Genomic DNA, 26432 nt, shown 5'->3' with positions numbered 1-26432 from the left:
CTCCACCAAATTTTACGGTGGGTAGCAAGTGCTTTTCTTGGAATGCCGTGTTTTTTTACCTCCATGCATAACGCCTTTGTGTATGACCAAACAACTCAATCTTTCTTTCATCAGTCCACAGGACCTTCTTCCAAAATGTAACTGGCTTGTCTAAATGTGCTTTTGCATACCTCAGGCGACTCTGTTTGTGGCGTGCTTGCAGAAACGGCTTCTTTTGCATCACTCTTCCATACAGCTTTTCCTTGTGCAAAGTGCGCTGTATTGTTGACCGATGCACATTGACACCATCTGCAGCAAGATGAAGCTGCAGGTCTTTGGAGGTGGTCTGTGGATTGTCCTTGACTGTTCTCACCATTCTTCTTCTCTGCCTTTCTGATATTTTTCTTGGCCTGCCACTTCTGGCCTTAACAAGAACTGTACCTGTGTTCTTCCATTTCCTTACTATGTTCCTCACAGTGGAAACTGACAGTTTAAATCTCTGAGACAACTTTTTGTATCCTTCCCCTGAACAACTATGTTGAATAATCTTTGTTTTCAGATCATTTGAGAGTTGTTTTGAGGAGCCCATGATGCCACTCTTCATAGGAGATTCAAATAGGAGAACAACTTGCAAGTGGCCACCTTAAATACCTTTTCTCATGATTGTATACACCTGCCTATGAAGGTCAAAGCTCAATGAGGTTACAAAACCAATTTAGTGCTTTAGTAAGTCAGTAAAAAGTAGTTAGGAGTGTTCAAATCAAGAAATTGATAAGGGTGCCCATACTTTTGCACCGGTCAAATTTTGTTTAAATGCGGATTGCACATTTTCTGTTAGTACAATAAACCTCATTTCATCCAGAAATATTACTGAGTCCATCAGTTATTAGATATATGAAACTGAAATAGCTGTTGCAAAAACCCAAATTGTTATAAAAAAAAGGTTAACATTAATAGGGGTGCCCAAACTTTTTCATATAACTGTACTATTAAAATAATACACATACATACAGTAATGAACATTCATGTCCTGTTCAACATTTTCAGAAAAGGGTGTATAAGTGCACTCTGCGAGGTCAGCCAGTAGGTGGTGTGACCCACTAGTAGTATAAAGAGGCAGATGGAGAGGAAAACAACAATCTTCAATGCATTCCTGCCTACTAGTGGAGGTTTCACCCTGTGTTAGTTGGTGACCCTGCTCAATGCCGGCTGACCCTAAATACACCCGTGCAGAAAGACCTTCACCTTAAAGTGTCCAGTGCATTCAATAAAGATAACTATAAGCAATCCACAAACTGTTATCATGTACCCTAACACATAAGTAAATACTACTCAATATCATATAGGAAAGGGAAGAAACTGAATAATTACAAATGAGGATTGTGTGAATTGACATGAAATGAAGATTCTTACCATATACTAGAATTATCCTAGTTTTTCACACAAAATCAAGTATGGGCCAAAGTTATTTATTTGATCCTAAAAACATCAATGTACCACTGAAACGAAGATTATATACATAAACTCCCATACATAGTATAATCCCAAAAAGGTGTATAATGGTTACTTCAGTATGGAGTGGCGCGCAACTCTAAATTACCCTCATGAACCCATGTTACACCTGGATGTCCCTTTTTTAGCATGTTCTTTGATTGTATTTTACATGTGATTTTATATATATATATATATATATATATATATATATATATATATATGTATATATATATACAGTTATATGAAAAAGTTTGGGCACCCCTATTAATGTTAACCTTTTTTCTTTATAGCAATTTGGGTTTTTGCAACAGCTATTTCAGTTTCATATATCTAATAACTGATGGACTCAGTAATATTTCTGGATGAAATGAGGTTTATTGTACTAACAGAAAATGTGCAATCCGCATTTAAACAAAATTTGACCGGTGCAAAAGTATGGGCACCCTTATCAATTTCTTGATTTGAACACTCCTAACTACTTTTTACTGACTTACTAAAGCACTAAATTGGTTTTGTAACCTCATTGAGCTTTGACCTTCATAGGCAGGTGTATACAATCATGAGAAAAGGTATTTAAGGTGGCCACTTGCAAGTTGTTCTCCTATTTGAATCTCCTATGAAGAGTGGCATCATGGGCTCCTCAAAACAACTCTCAAATGATCTGAAAACAAAGATTATTCAACATAGTTGTTCAGGGGAAGGATACAAAAAGTTGTCTCAGAGATTTAAACTGTCAGTTTCCACTGTGAGGAACATAGTAAGGAAATGGAAGAACACAGGTACAGTTCTTGTTAAGGCCAGAAGTGGCAGGCCAAGAAAAATATCAGAAAGGCAGAGAAGAAGAATGGTGAGAACAGTCAAGGACAATCCACAGACCACCTCCAAAGACCTGCAGCTTCATCTTGCTGCAGATGGTGTCAATGTGCATTGGTCAACAATACAGCGCACTTTGCACAAGGAAAAGCTGTATGGAAGAGTGATGCGAAAGAAGCTGTTTCTGCAAGCATGCCACAAACAGAGTCGCCTGAGGTATGCAAAAGCACATTTGGACAAGCCAGTTACATTTTGGAAGAAGGTCCTGTGGACTGATGAAACAAAGATTGAGTTGTTTGGTCATACACAAAGGCGTTATGCATGGAGGCAAAAGAACACGGCATTCCAAGAAAAGCACTTGCTACCCACAGTAAAATTTGGTGGAGGTTCCATCATGCTTTGGGGCTGCTTGGCCAATGCTGGTACCAGGCATCTTGTTAAAGTTGAGGGTCGCAAGGATTCAACTCAGTATCAGCAGATTCTTGACAATAATGTGCAAGAATCAGTGACAAAGTTGAAGTTACGCAGAGGATGGATATTTCAGCAAGACAATGATCCAAAACACCGCTCCAAATCTACTCAGGCATTCATGCAGAGGAACAATTACAATGTTCTGAAATGGCCATCCCAGTCCCCAGACCTGAATATCATTGAACATCTGTGGGATGATTTGAAGCGTGCTGTCCATGCTCGGCGACCATCAAACTTAACTGAACTGGAATTGTTTTGTAAACAGGAATGGTCAAATATACCTTCAGCCAGGATCCAGGAACTCATTAAAAGCTACAGGAAGCGACTAGAGGCTGTTACTTTTGCAAAAGGAGGATCTACAAAATATTAATGTCACTTTTATGTTGAGGTGCCCATACTTTTGCACCGGTCAAATTTTGTTTAAATGCGTATTGCACATTTTCTGTTAGTACAATAAACCTCATTTCAATCCAGAAATATTACTGAGTCCATCAGTTATTAGATATATGAAACTGAAATAGCTGTTGCAAAAACCCAATTTGTTATAAAGAAAAATGGTTAACATTAATAGGGGTGCCCAAACGTTTTCATATGACTGTATAATTAAAGTATTTTTTTTAGGGTTTTTGTGTTATAGTCTTTCTCTATTGAATCTCTTTCTATACATTTTTGATTAGTCGATAACCAGAAAGGAGGGACAAGGAGTATAGGTAATCTGAGAAAGAGATTATTTTCATCATGGATATACAGCATAGGCAACAAGCATCAAAAACAGTCTCTGGGGTCAAATCAGCTTTTCCTGTGTTCTGCCCTGTAGCAGGTAATTCCCCACATGCTGCATGTTGGTGAAGGAAGCTATACAGTGCCTGAAAGATTTTCTTTTGTTGGTGAGTCATATGTGAGGGATTCTTGTGTGTGGAAATTCTTTAATCTGTTGCTTGAGAACCAATCTATTCCATTGCGGAGGCCGTGCTGTTGGAAAATAAGCCAGGTACATCCAGACAGACATCAAATAAGAACTACATCACTGTATCATGAGAAAGCATCACCTGCTCATGAGGAGAAAGTAAACTGACCAAATTTTCTGGTAACCTGTCTGTATCTTGTAGTACCTTGCCATTATAATCATGCTCCTCATCAGTTGCTTTCAATACAATTCTGCTACGATTCAACTTTGGCTCTGTGCCTTGCAGAGCCATTAGGTTTTGTCTATTGCTCGGTTGTTTGTATTCCCTGGGTCCTTGCCAGTGGGTGGGGCTTGTTTGGTGCCGGTAATTGCCTTCTTCTAACTTTGGGCTGTTTCCACAAGAACTTCACCAGTGATAGTTCCTGCTCCATAGTGTGTGCTTCTGGTTCCCGTGAGTTCGTTCTGATCCTCGTCCAACTACCCCGACTCCTCTCCCTGTCCACCGCTCCATCCATATTGTCTGTGCTCCCTGACTTCCTGATTCTCCGCTTGTCTTGTTCCCTCGGTCCCACTTTCCCCCCTTTGTACTGACATTCCCTTCGGCTTCTGACCCCGGCTTGCTCTCTGACTATGGTTCTGCTTCCCATCTGTATCTCATGGTACCTGCCAGCTACTGACCTTGGGTTTCCACATGACTTTCGCTCCTCTTCCTCCTTTGCACTGAAGTGACCTCCCGACATGTACGACCATTCTGCTACCTCCCCGTCTAGATACTGGGGACATCTAGTGGGAAGACGTCACATTACACCTAGGAGCTCTACATCTCTCCTGTGTACCTGCGCCCCTTGTAGTAGCATTACAAATTCCTCCTTTATTTCCTCCATTGCATTGTCAATTTTAACGTTGTATGCTCAAGAAGCATTGCTTCAATTGTCCCATTGCACGGATATTGTACTCCACATGTCAAAGTTCACCCACAGCTGATGCCAGACTACCAGAATTGTACTGACTTTTTCCAAACAATTGAGTGTGCTCAAACGCAATAGATACCTAGAATCTTGAATTTTCGCCCATAGTACCTTGATCAGGATTGTGAGAAATGGAAAAATTGCTCAAATTTATCCAACCAAAAATCTTTGAACTTCATATGTGAAATATTTTTTTTTTACATTGACAAATTTTTCAAAATTCCTGCATAGTCAATACATCCATGTGTGTGTGGCCCTTGCATAGGACAAAACATAGAGAAAAATTGTCAAAAAAGGCAAAAATGTTGACAATTATCAAAACAATTTTTTTAAAATTCCATGACTTCAATCTTCTTTACTAAAAGTATAATTTGTTTCAAAAACTGTCAAGAGGTTTTAGAGGCAGTGGAAATTTTACAAATAACCGAGGCAACAACACAAATTACAATGCATATAACGTGATAGACCAGGTAGGTTATATGCTGGTGCAAATACTGATGCACATATTGGAATACTGTGTCCTTTCTCAAGCAGTTACCCTGAGCCCCAATCCCATGGATTTCTTGGTCTACAGATTGGAGCAGTGGCAAGAACTGGTCCAGTTTGCAAAGGGTGTATCATTGTGTGTAGCCTAGCGTAATGTTAGAGAGGGTGAACAGCATGACTGATGGAAATTAAAAGAGAGTATGTAAATGGCAAAGATCAGCTGAAAAAATCTAGAATTTATTTAAACATATAAATAGTACATTAACATAAGTTAAAAAAAATAAATTAAATTCTTTACCGGGACCAGGACTAGAACTCGTAAAGTTATGCTTTTTAAGCGAGCTCACTATCCACTGAGCTACTGCCTCTAATAATAAAGATAGGCAGATTTGGTAATCTTGACGTCTGCATTGCAGAGTGAAGTCTCTGGTGACAGTGCGATTCACTTCATTGCTACGTGGAGAGGACACAGTGCGATCGTGTTCTACGGTGCATCTTCATGTAGCAGAGCTGACAGTGTCGTGTGGATTACGTCGGACCTGGATGTGTATTTGGGGATTAATAAACTGGTAAAAGAGGGTGTTTTTTTGTTTTTTTTTCCGAATAAAGGATTATTCGCTGTTTGTGTTTATTTACTTTCACTTACAGTTTAATCATGGAAGGTGTCTCGAGGAGACGCCTGGCATGATTAAACTCATTATTACCCCGATTGCCACCGCACCAGGGCAATTCGGGATGAGCTGGGTGGAGTCCCGGGACTGTCGCATCTAATGGATGCGGCAATTCCGGGCGGCTGCTGGGTGATATTGTTAGGGTGGTGGGCTCCCCATAACGTAGCGCTCCCCATTCTGACAATACCAGGCTCCAGCCATGTGGCTTTATCCTGGCTGGTATCAAATATGGGGGGAATCGCATTTTTTTTTTTATTATTTATTTATTTTTTTTACTGCTCGATATAGACCCGCCCGCCGGCGGCTGTGATTAGTTGCAGTGAGACAGCTGTCACTAATCATGGGGGCGCATCTGACTGCAACCAATCATGGGCGCCGGTATGCGGGGAAAGCATGGAATACCTGATTGAATAATGAAGCAGCAGCCATTTTCTAAATAGGAAAAGACGCCGCAGATTTTGTGACAGCCGTGCAGCGAAACGCCCGTGATCGGTGAGTAGGAAAGTGAGAGGGATTGTGCTGGGGACGCAGGACGCATGTCGATATGCACATAGCCTTACTGTGAAAAGCCACATTTTTGTTGATTGAACCGTTCTCGAACCTAACTCGAACTGTCGAGCTTTTAGCAAAAAGCTCAAGTTCGATGTCGAGCTCAAACACCCCCCAAAATCACTCGAACATGAAATTGGCGAACTTCAAACATCGCTCAACTCTAGTGTCAACGAGCAACGATAAGGTGAGTGTTTTTGCTCATTAACAGTCGTTCGGTGGTGTCACACGCTACGACATCTCTAACGATGCGGGATGTGCATCACAAATTCCGTGACCCTGACGACATATCGTTAGATATATCGTAGTGTGTGGCGGGGCCTTAAGAGTAAAAGGTTATCCTACAACATATTGACTCAGGGGGGCTGAATACTGATGCAAATCACATTTTTCAGATTTATATTTTTAAACTACTAAGAAAACCATGTATCATTTCTTCTACATTTTACAAGTTATTGCTAATTAGTGTTGATATAACACATAAAATCCAAATAAAATGTGAAAAATGTGGAAAAGTTCACAGGATATGAATATTTTTTCAACACATTGTGTATATGCAAGTACAATGTAATCATATAGTATAATAGTGTATTGATGCACTGTAACAATACCAAGCAATACATTTTAACAGGCAGGTAAAGTGGAAGACGTGAGTGATAAGTGGAAAAACAAAGCTGATTTTTCTAGTAAGATATATTACATTTCTAATATTCACATGACCTTTTCATTCACACAGCAGTTGTTTAAAAAAAAGTTACCATTGAAGTCTGATTTAAAGACCTTTGATGCGTGTGTAATTGGGCAATCCACATACAGATAATCAAGAATGTAAAAATTAGGAAATGCACAACATGGAAAAGTGGAAGATTAGATATGAGTGAACCCGAAAAGTAAAGTTTGGTGTTTATATCAAACATGCATTTTACAAAAAAAAAAATCAGAGTTCGAGTTTGGAGTTTGGTTCATGTATGTATGCGGACCACTCAATACAGTACTCGGGTATGCTCAGTGCTTGGCCCAGTGTGAGCCACTTGCAGTGTTTGAATGGCTATCAATGGGGGTAAAAACGGCGTGCTCGGATGTAGTATGTACAAAAAAATATGAAAAACTCCACTCTCCCTCACATGGAAATTCTCTGTTTATGGCTTCGGCATGTAGGCGGTGCCGCACCACCCTGGAACACCAATACATCTGGGAGGATGGCGTCCCACTGAGAGCATCTACTCAGTGGACTATATGCTTAACCCATGGCATTAAAGTTATGGTGGTTGTCTTTATCCACTGCTGCATTGTCAAACTGCCGCTAGGGGGGTGATGGGACTCAGGTAGAAAGAAAACTCCTGAGTGCAGTTAGACAGAAGCCAACTAGAGGTTGGTAACACAAGTCAGGGTTTATGCCGGGATGTCATGTCTAAACCAAGGAGAAAACAAGCCAAAGTCAAAGAGCAGAGATTGGATATCGGGAGAGCAAGTAAGCATGGGGAGGGAGTGGAGGACACGTAACAAGACTGGAGTCTGGAGGACAGGGAGTAATGGAGGTAAGGTCGAAAAGGAGGGATGGAGGTCAGGACATGCTGGGAATACGGAGGTTAGGTTAGGTCTGGGGAATAGAGGTCAGATCGGGCAGGAGGGACGGAAGTCAGGAAAAACAGTACTGGGTAGCAGGACAAGAAACAGAAAACTTCTCTCAGGAGCAGTGCATGCAGCAGAGCTGGAAATATTATTGGTGGTGTACCGGAGGTAGCAGCACCAAGATATGGTGGTGCAACCCCTGGAATGAGGCCAGAATGGACAAGGTCCCTCCCAAGGGACTTAAATCTAGGAGTTAGGATACTTGCACCGGTTCAGCAATGGCAAAGCTATGCATGAATCATGACAGGCATCATTTACAGATGACCAAGCACATATGAAACTAAGGAATAGCCCCGGTATATATCCCCAGATGAACCCCAAAGTCATAAGAGGGGGAAAGATGTCAGGATCTAAAGCTAAGTACCTTTTTATTTACAGACCAGAAAATGCTGATATTATCAGACTGCTTTACTTCTCTACAGTGAGATTTATTAATACATTGTATCTATTGTGAGTGTGCAACATTTTTCTCCATATGACTGTAGTTACTCAAAGTAAGACAGTTGTAAAGATTATTGTATTATGACAGTCTGACTGTAATTTCATTATTCTGAGACTTATACTTAATAAGTTTAATCATAATCACAGACGAGGATTCTTTACTGTACGAGCAGTGAGACTGTGGAACTCTCTGCCGCATGATGTTGTAATGAGTGATTCACTACTAACATTTAAGCAGAGCCTGGACGCCTTTCTTGAAATATTGAATCTTGAATATTACCAGTTATGTATATTAGATTTTATGACAGGGTATTGAGCCAGGGAACTAGTCTGATTGCCGGATGTGGAGTCAGGAAGGACATTTTTTCCCCATTGGAACTTGTTTGCCACATTGGGTTTTTTTTGCCTTCCTCTGGATCAACATGTTAGGCTACGGGTTGAAATAGATGGACTTAGAGTCTCCCTTCAACCTTAAAAACTATGATACTATGAACTATGATACTGGCACATAGCACGTTATGGTTTGTGGTGCTGGATGCCACATCTGAGGTAAGCAGGGGCTGAGGAGGGATAGCTGATGTTGAGCGGGGGCACCACAGAAATTAGGGTAAAAATGCTCCGGTGATAGGCATGACAAAGAGTAGAAATAGCTATTGAATCCTAATCCTAACATCGGAAAAAGAATTAAGTTTTTAACACATCCCCACGCTACCACTATAAGGCATCTTGTTGTGTTCACAGTGCACAAAACACCTTATTTGACTTTTTTGATTTTTCTGTCTCTTAACCTGACTGTTTTTAAACAATATGAATAAAGAATGTAGACAGAGAGCCATGGTGCCCAATCAGTGAGTTTCATTGGGGTTTAAGTCAAATTCAGGTCCAGAACAGAACTTTATCTGAAGTCTGGCTGAACCCAAACTTCAAAGGGTCTGCTCATCTCTATCCAAGATCCCTTTGAGATGTTTTCTGGTTTCAGAAAACCACTGTCACCAGGCACAGTTTGTTTTAATAAGAACTATCCTTAAGGGTGCTTTACACTCTGCAACATCAATAGCGATAGCTAGCGATGTCGTGCGCGATAGCACCCGCCCATGTCGCTGTTTCGTTATGGGGGTGATCGCTGCCATGGTGAACAATATCACTACGGCAGCGTCACACGCACATACCTGCTTAGAGACGTCGCTGGAGACACCGAACAATCTCTCCTTTAAGGGGGAGGTTAATTCGGCATCACAGTGGCGTCACTAAGCGGCCGCCCAATACCAGAGGAGGGGCGAAGATGAGCGGCCGGAACATGCCGCCCACCTCCTTACTTCCTCATTGCCGGTGGACGCAGATAAGGAGATGTTTGTCGTTCTTGCGGTGTCACACATAGCGATGTGTGATTCCGCATGAACGACGAACAACCAGCGGCATGCACCACCAATGATATTATGAAAAGGAGCGACGTGTCAATGATCAACGATTTTTGACATTTTTGCGATCGTTGATCGTCGCTCCTAGCTGTCACATGCTGCGATGTCGCTAACGACGCTGGATGTGAGTCACAAAAACTCTGACCCAGACGATACATCGTTAGCGATGTCGCAGCGTGTAAAGCATCCTGTACTCACCCTCTCCAGGTTCATTTTTGAGTCTCTCCTTCCACTGTCTTTTATTGTCTGCAGTCCTGTAATAAATACAGTAGGTGAGTTCAGTGGCTCTGCCCAAGTAGATGGTATGATCCTCACGAAGCTGCTGAACTCACTGATTGGTTACAGTACTGGCAATGTGACGTCAGCACTGCAGTGAGGAACATACACAGAGCAGTTGTGGATCCTCCACACTATTTATGTAAAGGCTGAGTAGAGTTATTATTATTATTATTATTTATTTATAGAGCACCATTAGTTCCATGGTGCTGTACATGAGAAGGGGGTTACATACAAAATACATATACAAGTTACAGTAGACAGACTAGTACAGAGGGAAGAGGGCCCTGCCCTTGCGGGCTTACATTCTATAGGATTATGGGGAGGAGACAGTAGGTGGGGTGTAGATGGGGCGGCAGCTCCGCACGGTGGTGGGGCGGCAGCTCCGCACGGTGGTGGGGCGGCAGCTCCGCACGGTGGTGGGGCGGCAGCTCCGCACGGTGGTGGGGCGGTTCAGTTTGTAAAGTAGAGTTGCGGTAGAGTTCAGTTTGTTCCTTCAAAACTGGGGACAGAAGTTTTCTAAAACTTGGAAACTCCTTTCCATCTTGGTGAGGCATTTCCAGAAATGTCTCAAGTCAGGGGAGACTTCATTAAACATTAACAATTAGTGTACAATATTATTGGATGTTTTTAATCTTTTATAAAAACATATTTCTAACATTAAATAAATAATATGTTTGTTTTTTTAACTCGTAAATTTAAGGGAATTGTAAACACTTGGTTATTGTTGATTTACTTTTTAGGAAATGCAATATATTCTTTTATTCTTGATACAATTTTTTTGCGAATAAAGCATAGCGATGGAAAACATGAAATGTGTTTTTGTTCTGAACCAAAACACATTGTAGTGGTTGATTTTATACAATTGTATTTGTATTTATCATACATGGCAGTTATATTGCAACTATTTTTTTTAGAAAAAAAAGTACATAGATATAATAGAAGCTAGTTGAATTTTCAAGATGTAGCACTAGATGTCACTCCACACCAACGTATGGCAATGAAGCACAAATCCCTTGCTCCATTATTAGCTCTGAATGCCTAGCTTGGAGGATTTCAGCCATGATTGGTTTTCTTCATATTGTGGCTCCCTATTCAATGTGAATGCCTTATTGACAAGGAAATTGCCTTATTCATTCTTCACAAATTAAAGAAATGCTGGATCAAATACAGGATTATCAAGCAAAGACAAGGTTCCTTTATTTCTTATTACTGCACATGTCCTGGGATGTGGTCCTGAGTCAGCTGCATTATATCATCCCTGAGGAATCCAAGCATGGCACCTTTGTCGGGAGAATTGCTCAGGATCTTGGACTGGATATAGGTGAGATTAATTCCAGAATGTTACATATTGTCTCTAGGGATGAGAAGGAATATTTCCAGGTTAATCTACAGAATGGGATCTTATTTGTTAAAGAGACAATAGACAGAGAAGTGCTGTGTCCCTTTAAACCCTTCTGTATCATTCCTCTGCAGGTTATTGTAGATAAGCCTGTGCAGATGTATCGTGTAGATGTAGAAATAGAGGACATTAATGACAATAGTCCAGTTTTCCCCTCAGGAGTGTTCAATCTTGCAATATCAGAGATCAGACCTGCAGGATCTCGTCTACTTCTTGAGGGAGCAGTTGATCCAGATATTGGTACAAATTCTGTCATAAACTATGAGCTCAGTGCAAGTGATTATTTTGCTTTAGATTTTCAGAAATATATGAATCAGATCAGATCAGTGGAGCTGGTGCTGAAGAAACCTTTAGACAGAGAGAAGCAGTCTGTGCACAATCTTATACTTACAGCTTATGATGGAGGCAAACCAAGGCTGAGTGGCACCACTAATGTTGTGATAAGTGTGGAAGATGTTAATGATAATGCCCCCTCTTTTTATCAGCCATTCTACCAATGTAGTATCACTGAAAATGCAATTGTAGGGAGTTTAGTCATCAAGCTGAATGCCACCGATCTAGACCAGGGAAAGAATGGAGAAATAATATATGAATTTGGAAAGCAGGTGACTGAAGAAATTAGCAAGATATTTACATTGAACAAACACACGGGTGAAATAAGAGTAAAAGGAGAAGTTGACTTTGAAAGTGTTGCAATGTATGAAATTCAAGTTGATGCCATTGATAATGGGGATCACCCAATGGTTGGACATTGTAAAGTTCTCGTGACTGTTATTGATGTCAATGACAACCCTCCTGAGATGATTATCACATCCCTATCTGTTCCTGTTCCTGAGAACTCTCCACAAGGTACAACTGTAGCAATAATCAGCGTCCATGACAAAGATTCTGGATTGAATGGTAAAGTAAACTGCTACATTTTAGAGAAAACACCATTCAAAATCAACCCTGCGTTTATGGCAGATTTTTCCCTCACGGTGAATGGACAACTGGACAAAGAGACAAAATCTCAATATACAGTTGTAATCACTGCAAAAGATGAAGGCCTTCCATCGCTGTCAGTGTCAACAACCCTTATTATTGATATAAGTGATGTAAATGACAATGCTCCTCAATTCCAAAGATCATATGATACAATACTTATCAAGGAAAACAATCCTCCGGGTTCTATGGTTTATACAGCATCAGCCTTTGACCCAGATGTTGGCCAAAACTCCTTCATCACATATTCAATTAGTGACAGCACCATTGATGGGATTTCCATATCTTCTTACATCTCCATTAATCCTGAAAATGGGAAGGTTTTTGCCTTAGTATCATTTGATCATGAACAAATTACATATTTTCAGTGCCATATAAAGGCCACCGATGCCGGCCTACCTCCACTAAGCTCTAATCTGACACTAAATATTTTTATTGAAGATATTAATGATAATGCCCCTACTTTCGCTCCACTTCATGCATCATCAATAGTCAAAACTCCAAGGTCTGCTCAACCTGGGTACATAGTAACAAAAGTGAGAGCAATTGATCCTGATTCTGGATATAATGCTTTGATGTCTTATCATTTTAGAGATTTATTAGTCAAAATACCATTTATAATTTCTCACCAAACTGGAGACATAAGTTTAAAACGTCAATTTATGGATTCAGACAATGATGAATACAGATTAGTTGTGGTGGCTCAGGACCATGGAGAACCAGCTATGACCGCAATAGCACAAGTTGTCATCTCATTGGTGGACTCTGAAGAGGAGATAAAGCTTGACAACTATGAGTCAAGAGGCAATATTGAAGAATTTTCTGATGCAAATGTTTATTTGGTGACTGCCATCTGCATCATTTCAAGCTTATTTCTCATTACGTTAATTGTATTCACTGTTTTAAAATGGCAAAAATACAGAGATGAGGTGAATGACCTGAAAGAAAACTACAAAATTTGCTCCAACACTGGAGGAAGCTGGATGTATTCCCAACAAACTCAATACAGGGTATGCTCAAACTCTCAACAAGCAAAGAATGATTTGATCATGTTCACGCCAAATTTCTCTCAATCACCAGGCAGTGAAAGTTTTGGGAATTATCAAGGAGTCATCCTAAATCAGGTGAGAAAATTACCCAAAATTATTTCACTTTTACAATTAGTAAATTACATGTTTAATATATTTAAGGGGTTGTTATTAAGGCTTAAAGAGCTGGTTCACCCCTTTTCCTTACTGGCCACATCAATATTACACTGTGTGCAGAATTATTAGGCAAGTTGTATTTTAGAGGATTCTTTTTATTATTGATCAACAACTATGTTCTCAATCAGCCCAAAAGACTCATAAATATCAAAGCTTAATATTTTTGGAAGTTGGAGTGTTTTTTTTTAGATTTGGCTATCTTAGGAGGATATCTGTTTGTGCAGGTAACTATTATTGTGCAGAATTATTAGGCAACTTAATAAAAACCAAATATATTTCCATCTCACTTGTTTATTTTCACCAGGCAAACCAATATAACTGCACAAAATTTAGAAATAAATATTTCTGACATGCAAAAACAAAACAAAAAAAAAGTAGTGACCAATATAGCCACCTTTCTTTATGATGACACTCAACAGCCTACCATCCATAGATTCTGTCAGTTGCTTGATCGGTTTACTATCAACATTGCATGCAGCAGGCACCACAGCCTCCCAGACACTGTTCCGAGAGGTGTACCGTTTGCCCTCCTTGTGGAGCTTACATTTTATGAGGGACCACAGAATCTCTATGGGGTTCTGATCAGGTGAACAAGGGGGCCATGTCATTATTTTTTCATCTTTTAGACCTTTACTGGCCAGCCACGCTGTGGAGTAGTTGGATGCATGTGATGGAGCATTGTCCTGCATGAAAATCATGTTTTTCTTGAACGTTACCGACTTCTTCCATTGCTTGAAGAGGTTGTCTTCCAGAAACTGGCAGCAGGTCTGGGAGTTGAGCTTCACTCCATTCTCAACCCAAAAAGGTCCCACAAGTTCATCTTTGATGATACCAGCCCATACCAGTACGCCACCTCCACCTGCTGGCGTCTGAGTTGGAGTGGAGCTCTCTGCCCTTTACTGTTCCAGCCTCTGGCCCATCAAGAGTCACTTTCATTTCATCAGTCCATAAAACCTTTGAAAAATCAGTCTTAAGGTATTTCTTGGCCCAGTCTTGATGTTTTATCTTATGTTTCTTGTTCAAAGGTGGTCCTTTTTCAGCCTTCCTTACCTTGCCCTGAGTATGGCATACCTGGGGCTTTTTGATACTCCAATAATGTTGCAGCTCTGAAATATGGCCAAACTAGTGGCAAATGGCATTGATGGCTACAGCTTGATTTTCCTCAATTCATGGCCAGTTATTTTGTGCCTTTTTTGCGCAACACGCTTCTTGCGACCCTGTATGCTATTTGCAATGAAACACTTGATTGTTTGGTGAGCACGCTTCAAATGTTTAGCAATTTCAAGACTGCTGCATCCCTCTGCAAGACAACTCACAATTTTGGACTTTTCAGAGCCCGACAAATCTCTCTTCTGACCCATTTCGCCAAAGGAAAGGAAAGGAAGTTGCCTAATAATTAAGCACACCTTGTATAAGGTGTTGATGTCATTACAACACACCCCTCCTCATTACAGAGATGCACATCACCTGATTTACTTAATTGTTAGTTGTCTCTCAAGCCTATACAGCTTGGAGTAGGACAACATGTATAAAAAATATCATGTGATCAAAATACTCATTTGCCTAATAATTCTGCACACAGTGTATGTTGAGAAAGAAGGTTTCTCTCAAATACCTTGTGTTGCCAATAGTGCCTGTGAGCGGTGCTATTGTGGTCTGCTCTTTCCCATCATGTGTCACCCCTAGCTCTGTGACCTCGGGGATCCAATGATGCCACGTCAACTTCCTGTTGACCTAACATCACCGTGGCTGGCCCCAGTCTCTGTGAGTAACTCGGCTCCTGCTTGTGTGCTCTTCAGTGAAGGAGAGAGTAGGAAGATGCTGGGCTGTGATGCTGGACAGTGACGAGCGGAGAAACGCCGCCCACAGCCCAGTCACTCAGGAAAACTGTGGCCCACCTCAGTTGACGTGACATCACCGGACATCAGAGGTCACAGAGACCTGGGATCAGATGAAGGGGGTGAGTGGACCACAATAGCGCCGCCCACAGGCTCTATTGGCAGCACAAGGTATTTGAGAGGAACCTTGTTTCTCAACATAATATCAATGTGGTGAACCACCCCTTTAATAGTTTTCCAGAAATTCAGAAACAAAGTTTGCATGTTCTAAATTTATTAAAGGAAAACTCTAACTTGGAGACATACTTTTAGGGCTCCTTCAAATGAGAATATTATTTGAAAGCATGCTGCCCAAATAAAATTTGGACAGCACACTGACCAATGTCATTCAGTAGGGCTGTTCTTATGACAGTTTTTTCACATGGATAATCGCTGCATGCACTATTACCTTCCAAGTATCAGTTTAGAGCAACTTATACAAGTCTATTGGTGGGTCTCCCCAAAAAAATCAAATCCCATATGGCGGATTTCCTTAGTATTGTACTGTTGATAATATAATCACCTGAAGAGGTGAGGATTCCAATGTCTGTGCAATGCTTAAGAAATGCTGAAAACAAGCACTGTTGGTGGGCCTTGAGGACTGGAGTTGGGGGAACACTGCCATACGAAACATCTGTGTAGCATCTGATTTTACAGAAACATTACCTTTATTAACCTAGAAAACTGTATTTGATCATGTACATTTAAAAATGTTGATGTAAAAAAACGGATGCAACATGGATGTCACAAGGACATAAAAAGTGGACACACAGATGGCACAAGAATATTTTGGGATGAAATTTGTCGTTTTTTTCAATATGCTCGTCTGACCCCCAACCTATAACAAAGTTTCTTGTCAGCAGTGTTGCGCAGGGTTTCTTTGTACCAACACAGAAGAAATAATTGTTAGTGCCTTCATATTTCCTTATAGATGTTGTACAGTTGAATTTTAATTACATGATTAACTTTATCAATGCACACATAGGAAATATGATCAATAAGGCCTTATAAGTTATATATAAACTCATAAAAAATACTCCAGTTACTAAAAGTTGTCTCCAAGATCAACTGTATTTGATTAGGAGCCTACTGAATCAGTGCTTATGAAAATCAAATTCTCCTCTGGTCCACTGTTGGGCCAGTCCAAGTCTGATCTCTAATTGTTCCTTAAATATTGTATTAGTAAATTGGAAGAAAAGGAAGTCTGCACTAGAGATGAGGTTTGGTTTTCGAATCGAAAAAGCACTAAAAACCCAGGGCTCATGGTTCGGAGTTCGGAGGCTTTATGTGCAAAATTTACTCGCACAAATATTGCAGTACTCAGGTACTCTTGGTGTTCAGCTCTGTGCGAGCCGATTGCAGTGTTTCAATGGCGCACATAGGGGGTAACAACTGCGTGATCACATGGAGTGTGCATCCCCCCAAAAAAATTTGAAAATACCCACCCTCCTCCCCAAGAAGTGATCTACTTATGGATGGCTGTATGTGGGCGGAAACTCAAACTACCAATCATTGTTTACGAACCTCATCTGGCAAGGTTTGGTCACATAGAGGTTTGGTTCGTTTGCTGCCAGCTAATCGAACCTCCACAGGTTCGCTCATTTTAAGTCTGCACAAACAATCCAGTAATGTTTTTCTTTATTTATAAATTCATGATAAAATCACACACATGGGATGGGAAAGGATAAAATCATCTGACACTCTTAATCATAGAGTGCGTTACAATTTATTATCAGTTTGTCAATAGATTAAATTAATAATGCAGTGCTGGAACTCAGCCATTTTCTTCCTTTTGGCCCTTTCTTTTTTAGAATATGCAGACTTGGCTGCCCAATGACAGTGACATAGCTCCCAAGCGTCCCCGAATAAGCGGGACTGTCCTGACTTCCTCTCACTCTCTTCCCTGGCTCTGCAGCCCTCTTCCTTTAGAAGGTGGTGCCACATCTCTCTGCATGTACATAAATTAAATAAACAATGCATTCCTCTGGTCTTCCTGAGACTCAAACTTGTAAACTCCTCGTCTGAAAGGTAGTTGCCCTACCTATGAGCCACTGTCCACACTGAGAGCAGTAGGAGAATTTTGAATACTTGACCTGTATTGCAGGCAGTGAACCCATGAGCCGACTATAGTGGTACATAGAGATACATTGTACGTTGTGATCCATATTTGGTGCAGAAGTGAATCTGAGTTTTAATGGTTTTCTTTTAATACTACAGGACAGCTAAAATTCTGCTCTTAAAAATGTTGTATTTTTTTTTCTATCTGCTTTTTTTGGCACTACAAAGTAGCCTATGGAAAAAAAAAGTACCAAAACCACACAGTTCAGCAGTGTCCACTCTTTAGATGCACCAAGGGCAATAATCAGAGAAGGTTGTTATTGTGTAGTTTGGTGCAGACACCTGAACAAAATAAAAAATACAGTATTTATGCAACATGTGAACACAGCCTTATAGACACAAAAAAGCCGCTCATCTCTAGTCCCAACCTCCCTGGATACAATTCACAGTCCTGGATTTGGCAAAGAGGGGGTGAGCCAGCACTGCCCGAGAATGGTGTGCAAAAAGCAAAAATTTCTTTACTGTAAATTCACAATTATTCCAACTGTACTATAATGCAAATTGAGATTTTTAGCAAATAATTGATCAATAATTTGAGCCACCCCTGCCAATGTCAAGGCAAATCTCTATAGGGGGGTCCTATGCTAAATTTATATTTACAATGTGCCATACGGCTAACTAATTAAATTAAAAGCAGAACCATATTAAAGCACACATATATCTGATACATGTCAGAACCGCTGCCATGCTGCAAAGAAAGGCTAAACTGCGAATAAAGGCAGTCCACGTCCCAGCACGTGCAGCTGTGTGCCGCACACACTGGGACAATGTCAAGACTAGCCCTTACAGTGCCCACTCAGCAGCCATGAATGAAGGCGGAACAGGCCCAAGCATATAGTGCTAAATAACAATGCCTGTGGAAAGGGCGTGGTAGCTGTGTGTGAACAGACAACAAATTATATATATGTAGATAGAAACAGAAGGAATATGCAAACCAAAATCAGGCGTGCACGGCATGGCAGGGGGCAGCCACCAAACCAAAGTACGTCAAAGAGGGGGGAGCCAGCACTGCTCGAGAATGGTGTGCAAAAAAAAAAAATGTTAGTATAAATTCACAATTACTCCAACTGTACTATAATGCAAATTGAGATTTTTTAGGCTGGTTTCAGGTCCCCTTTGTCTTAGTGCCAGTGTAGTAATCTGGTACCTTCTTCTCCTGCACCTGTCTCTGGTTAGTGGGTCCCTGTGGCATAGAGCAACTGGGGGTCCCCGTCCGGAGGTGTTTATTTCCACTGCTGTCCGTATGACGGTAGCATGAACCCTGTGGGGTTGGAGTCTCTTGTCCTGTCCCCGGTTCTCCCTTTGCTACTGAGTCTCCAGTTTTTAGGGTCAGCGAGGTCCTTGATGGTCCCCTCGCTGTGCAGGTGTTAACAGGCCGGCTTGGAGCTTCTACCTGTCCTAGGGTCCTATACCCTGTGGTGCGTAGTTCCAGGAGTACTCCACCATACTCCACCGGCAACTACCCTCCTGGGTACCAGGTTGCTGCTTACTCCAAGTCAGTCCATCTCTTCACCTCTACCTTCACTTCCTCCATCTCTGCTGTCCTCCATTCAACTCTCTACTCTCTTCCTGACTGTGCACAGTCCGCTCCTCCCACCTGGACAATTAGTGGACTGGACTGGATCCACCTCTATGTGGCCATCCATTGGTCTGTCCTTAGCCCTGTACCATTCTATGGGGGATTGTTGGGGAAAACTGGGATTATGAGAAGTGTTTGTTGTGCCGGTAGGCACTGGTCTTCCGGGGCCCTAGGGGTGGTAGGCCCTGCATCCTGGTAAGGATGCAGATCCTTGTGGCTCCCTGATGGTTTTAGGGGCGCTACACTACAAACAAGACTCAGTTTAGTTTTGAATGAACCTGGTTGTTCAGGCTGTGTAACATAATTTGCTAATGTGTGTAAAGTTGGTGCAGCGGATAAAAAAACAAATGTTTCATCATGTTCAAGAAACAGTAATGACTACTTCTAGTGCTGTCAGCCAGCTTGTACCCTTGTAATGTGTCGATTTTACCTCCTTTCAAAAGAAGGAAAATAACTTTCCTTTATAGCATGAGTTTACAGGCATAGACATTAATTGCTTAAAGGGGTGGTTCACCCCTTTTCATTACTGGCCACATTGATATTATGTTGAGAAACAAGGTTTCTCTCAAATACCTTGTGCTGCCAATAGTGCCTGTGAGTAGCGCTATTGTGGTCCTCTCATCCCCTTCGTGTGACCCCTGGGCTCTGGGACCTCTGAAGTCCAGTGATGTCACGTCAACTGAGATGGGCTGCAGTGTTCCTGAGTGATTAGGCTGTGAGTGGAGTTTCACCGCTCATCACAGCCCAGCATCACAGCTCATCATCTCCCTGCTCTGCTTCACTGCAGAGCGCGGCAAGCAGGAGCGATGCTGGGCTGTGATGCACAATGAAATGCCGCCAACACACCTCAGTCACTCAGGAAGATGGTGGCCCGCATCAGTTGACGTGACATCACTGGGCATCAGAGGTCATGGAGCCAGGGTGTCACGCAGAGGGGGTGAGCGGACCGTAATAGCGCTGCTCACAGACACTATTGGCAACACAAGGTATTTGAAAGAAACCTTGTTTCTCAACATAATATTGATGTGGCTAGTAATGAAAAGAGGTGAACCACCTCTTTAATGATAATGATATGCCTGTCAGCATATAAGCAACCAAAAATGCAAACTTTCTTACTTGCCAATATTATTTAGAAGTCATTTTCTTAATTCTCTGCCCTGTCCTCCAATGGTTTGCTGTAGCCAGCATTTTTGTCATCATCATCTACACAATTAGTGTCAGCCATGTTTCTTATCTTTGTTTGTGAAAACTAACATACTATGGTAAAAAACGCACCAAATATGCAAGGTGTGCACGTTGCCTTACTCATCACTTCCTCCTAGTTACACATACAGATGTATATGATATAGTAAGGGCGGCTTTGCACGTTGCGACATTGCACGTGCGATGTCGATGGGGTCAAATCGAAAGTGACGCACATCCGGCGTCGCAGTCGATATCGCAACGTGTAAAACCTTTTTGATACGATGAACGAGCGCAAAAGCGTCATTATCGTATCATCGCTGCAGCCTCCGACATTTCCATAATGCCGATGGTGCGACAGGTACGATGTAGTTCCTCATTCCTGCGGCAGCACACATCGCTGTGTGTGAAGCCGCAGGAGCGAGGAACATCTCCTTACCTGCCGCCGGCTGCAATGAGAAGGACGGAGGTGGGCGGGATGTTTACATCCTGCTCATCTCCGCCCCTCCGCTTCAATTGGCCGCCTGCCGTGTGACGTCACTCTGACGCCGCACGACCCGCCCCCTAAGGAAGGAGGCGGGTCGCCGGCCAGGGACGTTGCACGGCAGGTATGTGCGTGTAAAGCTGCCGTAGCGATAATAATCGCTACGGCAGCTTTCACTAGATATCGAACGTGCGACGGGGGCGGGACTATCGCTGCAGCATCGGTAACACATTGTTACCGATGTTGCAACGTGCAAAGCCCGCCTTAGACTGGGACACCATCAGTCCCACCAACTAGGCCACATCTGAGTTCAGTTGGCATGCAAACAGATGATTAAGTGCTTAGTGTTGTTTATATACATACAATCAGGTATGGAAAACCGATAATGAAATGAGAGAGGAGTAGTTGGAGAATAACAAGCAGAAGATGATAATAATGTTGCAGTAATGATGACAAAAAAATGGGTCCTACTTTTAGGTGCAGATTGGGTACTATGGGGACACGATAAGGAGAAGGAGGAAGGTCTTGTTCGCATTGCTTGCCCGTTAGATATTCCATTATGAGTAGGTGATGACACTTTAAGTGCAGATTGAAAGCCATAGTTTCTAAGCTTTTTCCAAAATGGTCGTGTCCTGCTCTTTTCTTGCAAAGCATGTACATTGTGATGGTATTGTCCTAGGGCAATATAGAGAATAATTCCCATGCAGTATTTTCCCTAAATCTGACAACTTTTCAACCTATTCCAACCGATTCTATTCTCAAGGTGGCCACAGTAAAAGCAGGTAAATTACTTCAAGGTTTTGAAAATAGGCTTTAGGTAGGCCGCCACCACTATGTCGTCACCTTCTCATCCCAGGTCCTGGTTAACATACAGTTATAGTCATCATCTTCATTATCATCATCAATATAACTTGTTTCAGTCAGTTGAATGTTATGGGCTCCTGCCCCCCTCCTTCATTACACCCTCCTCTAGCTTTGCTCCCTATGTCATTATTACCATGATTGTCAGTATCCCAGCCCCTCTAATGACTATGTCTGCATGTGCCACTACAAGCACCAGCAGCTATGAAATTTTGTCATCCCATCCACCTCTACCATATTCTTTACCTCATCTCAAATCAAACACTGATTGTTCTCATCTCACTCATCAACAGGAACATTATATTTACATATCGTGTTTTTCCAAAAATAAGCCCTCCCCCAAAAATAAGCCCTAGCAAGGATTTTCAGCATTTTCGGGGCAAGGCTTAAATATAAGCCCTCCCCCAAAAATAATCCCTAGTCGCGGCTCAATAATGAAGTGTCCATGCAGCTAAAAAAGTTACAGATACTGCAGGACACTTCATTATAGACAGTGGGACACCCCGTAATCACACTCACATCAGCTCTCACACACACACATCCAATCTCTCACAAACATCCGATCACACACACAAACATCGGACTGTACACACAATCAGATCACACACATAATCAGATCGCACACACAAACATTGGATCACACACAAACATCAAATCACACACACAAACATCGATTCACACACACATCAGATCGCACACATACTCACCACATCCAGCAATTTCTTCTCGCCGGCAGAATCCTGAGAGGCTGTACGGTGGAGCTCAATGACCTGCCGCAAAAGGACCTGCAGACATGCGTGACTTCCTCCCATCATTCCCTGCGGCCGGAAGCGCTTGATGTGATGTGATGTATGTGGGTGCGAGCATGTATGTGCGATCTGCGATCTGCTGTGTGTGTGTGTGTGTGTGTGTGTGTGTCAGCGTGCCAGCCAGAGGCAGGGGAGGACGGCGTGCAGCACCAACCAGAGATCACAGGAGGACCTGGGAGTCACACAGACGTCCGGTCTGGTAAGTATGAGTCGCCTGGGAAGTGGAGGGGTCTGCTTTTTTGGGGGGTAAACTCCAAGAATAAGACCTTCTCCAAAAATAAACCCTATTGCTTTTTTGGGGGGCTAAAAAATATAAAACAGTGTCTTATTTTTTGGAAAAAAAAGGGTAGATAAATACACTGAACAAAAATATAAACGCAACACTTTTGTTTCTGCTCCCATTTTTCATGAGCTGAGTTCAGATCTAAGACTTTTTATATCTATACAAAAGGACAATTTTAATCAAATATTTTTCAAATATTTGTCTAAATCTGTGTTAGTGAGTACTTTTCCTTTGCTGACATAATCCGTCCACCTCACAGTTGTGGCATATAAAGATGCTGATTAGACAGCATGATTATTGCACAGGTGTGCCTTAGGCTGGCCACAATAAAAGGCCACTCTAAAATGTGCAGTTTCACAGTATTTGGAAGTTCTGGGGGGGCAGAAAAACACTCAATATATGGTGTGACCACTACTTGCCTAACACACTGCAACAAATCTCCTTTGCATAGAGTTAATCAGGTTGTTGATTGTGGCTTGTAGAATGTTAGTCCACTCCTCTTCAATGGCTGTGCAGTGATGTTGGGCATTTGCAGGAACTATAACACGTTGTTGTATACGCCGATCCAGAGCACCCCAAATATTCTCAATGGGGGACATGTCCAGTGAATATGCTGGCCATGTAAGAACTGGCATATTTTCAGCTTTCAGTAATTGTATATAGATCCTTGCAACATGGGGTCAGGCATTATGAGCTGCAACATGAGGTGATGGTCGAGGATGAATAGCAGAACAATGCATCTCATCCCGATTTATCTGTGCATTCAAAATAGCATCAATAAAATGCACCTGTGTTTATTGTCCATAACATACAGTGAGGAAAATAACTATTTGATACACTGTTGTGCAAGTTTTCCCGCCTACAAAGAATGGAGAGGACTGTAATTTTTATCGTAGATACACTTAAACTGTGACACACAGAATTAAAAAATCCAGAAAACTAAATTGTATGATTTTTGAATAATTGATTTGCATTTTATTGCATAAAATAAATATTTGATCACCCACCAACCAGCAAGAATTCTGGCTCTCACAACTTTTTTCTTTAAGAAGGCTCCTACTCTGCATTCATTACCTGTATTAATTGCCCCTCAATCAACTTGTTACCTGTATAAAATATACCTGTCCACACACTCAATCACACTCCAGACTCTCCACCATGACCAATGACAACATGTGCAAGACCAAAAAGCTGTTTAAGGACACGAAGGACAAAATCGTAGACCTGCACAAGCTGGGATGAGTTATAGGACAATTGGCAAACAGCTTGGTGAGACGACAACAACTGTTGGCACAATTATTAGAAAATGGAAGTGTGATAAAATCCCTGCTGCAATTGGTGGATAGTCCACCAGGTGGCGCCAAAGTACAAACAGTCAGGGGATACACAAGGATGTAAGCAGGATTCAGAGATGGGGTATCAGACAAGCTGGGGTTGGTGCACAGTAGGTCTCGTCGAGTCAGAGGGAGAACCAGAGGCAAAGACAGAAAACAAGCCAAAGTCGGTACACAGAGAGGTAAAGTCTGAAAAATGTGAAAAAGCCAAACAATGACAGAAGGCAGGCCAGGGTCAGTACACAGGGAGATCAAGTCAGTAAGTAGGAGGGAAGGTCAGAACACCGGGATGGACTGAGCGGAAACACAGACAGGTAACGCGGAGGGGTCAGGGAAGATAGACACAGGCGGTAGTGGGACAAGATCAGAGAGACACAAGCAAAGCCAGGGACGAGTACTTGCTGAGTATATGGAAATATCACTGGTGGCGCTGCAGCAGGACCGGCTCCAATATAAATTGGATGGGGAGTCTGAATCGAGGGCTGGAGAAACCCCTCCCCCAAGGTCAGGGAGAGACCGAAAACCCAGGGAGGATCAAAGAAGGGGTAAGCCAGGTCTGCAGGTAGGCGGGCCCGCAGAGCAAGCGTGTAACTGGCTCTGCAGGATAATGGGCCTGCAGTGCATGATCATAACAGGAAGAAACACAAGATGGCTGTCAATCTTACTCGGTCTGGGGTTCCATGTCAAATCTCATCTCATGGGGTAAGGATGATTCTGAGAAGGGTCGGGAATCTGCCCAGAACTACATGGGAGGACTTGGTCAATGACCAAAGGCTATGGTTAGTAACATACTATGTCATCATGGATTAAAATTTTGTAGGTAACGCAAGGTTCCCCTGCTATCACCAGCACATGTTCAGGCCTGATCTAAGTTCGCCAATGACCATCTGGATGATCCAGAGGAAGCATGTGGTCAAATGTGACCAAAATAGAACTTTTTGGTATCAACTCCACTCACCGTGTTTGTGTAATAAAGTATAAGGAAATAACTGGGGATCGGGGCTCCTAGACTAGCCCTCAGGCTAGGGGGCTCTAGCTGTCCCTTATCCCAGAGGTACTTCTGATCGTGAAGAGGTCTGGACTACCAACCTAGCCCTGCTCATAGACAGCCTTACACTAATACCCCTCTCCCCCACCACATGGGAGTGCTAGGACAGGAGTGGTTAAACCCACACAAATAGACAACTGGGGAAACCAAAACTCTAACTCAAAGCAATCATACACAGAGGTATTAGACAATATGTGATCAGGAGGAAATAAAGAGCGGGGAGGGAATAATCAGATGACAAGGGAATTCCCACAACACATCAAACAGCACACAGACCAATATTGCTTAAAGATATTATGGGCACAGAAAGTCAGTTTCCACCATTTTAAAAAGGCAGGGAGAAGCTGTGATAGGGTTCTCATAACATTTGATACTAGAGGTAACCAGCAGGCTAGGAGAGATTAACCCCTGCCAGCCCGATCACTAATGAGCACACAGCTGGTTGACACCCAGGCCTGCCTGTGTAATTCAGAAGCCCCAGATAAACCACAATGTGGAGTTTGTGATTCTGTCATGTGAACAGAGCCAGATACCACCATGACTCTTGGCAAATTTTGACCAAGCACCGTGTGACAATTTGGAGGAAGAAGGGTGAGTAAAACCTCAAGAATACCATTCCAAACGTGAAGCATGAGGGAGGAAACATCATACTTTGGCAGTGCTTCTCTGCAAAGGGGACTGGAAAACTGCACCATATTGAAGGGAGGACGGATGGGGTCATGTATCTCAAGATTTTGGCCAATAACCTCCTTCCCTCAGTGAGAGCATTTAAGATGGTCATGGCTGGGTCTTCCAGCATGATAATGACCAAAAACACACAGCCAAGGCAACAAAGGAGTGGCTCAGTAAGAAACATTTCAAGGTCCTGGCGTGGCCTAGCCAGTCTTCAGACCTGAACCCAATAGAAAATCTTTAGAGGGAGCTGAAAATCAATGTTTCCTAGTGACAGCCCTGAAAGTTGAAAGATTTGGAGAAGATCTGTATGGAGGAGTGGGCCAAAATCCTTGCTGTAGTGTGTGCAATCTTAGTTGTGAACATAAGGAAACATCTGACCTTTGTAATTGGAAACAAAGGTTTCTATCCCAAAAAATTAGTTCTGTTTTTCTATTGTATCAAATACTTATATTTATGCAATAAAATGCAAAATAATTATTTAAGAATCAT

General features: G+C 42.1%; 2 protein-coding genes across 11 annotated transcripts in view; both read left to right on the top strand.

The window, feature by feature from the left end:
• The window catches only part of LOC142303212 (protocadherin alpha-C2-like), a 465288-nt gene that overhangs the window by 201920 nt on the left and 236936 nt on the right, over positions 1 to 26432 (top strand). The gene's annotated exons all lie outside the window — the stretch shown is intronic.
• LOC142303215 (protocadherin alpha-13-like) overlaps positions 11436 to 26432 on the top strand; it is a 111061-nt gene continuing 96064 nt past the window's right edge. Inside the window, exon 1 of the mRNA XM_075344426.1 lies at positions 11436 to 13612. Coding sequence (XP_075200541.1) covers positions 11447 to 13612 — 2166 coding nt within the window. The 5' untranslated portion in view covers positions 11436 to 11446. The remainder of the gene's footprint in view (positions 13613 to 26432) is intronic.

This window comes from Anomaloglossus baeobatrachus, chromosome 4 (genome assembly GCF_048569485.1).
Source record: "Anomaloglossus baeobatrachus isolate aAnoBae1 chromosome 4, aAnoBae1.hap1, whole genome shotgun sequence".
Taxonomy (NCBI): Eukaryota; Metazoa; Chordata; class Amphibia; order Anura; family Aromobatidae; genus Anomaloglossus; species Anomaloglossus baeobatrachus.
This window is presented reverse-complemented; position numbering and strand designations above follow the sequence as displayed.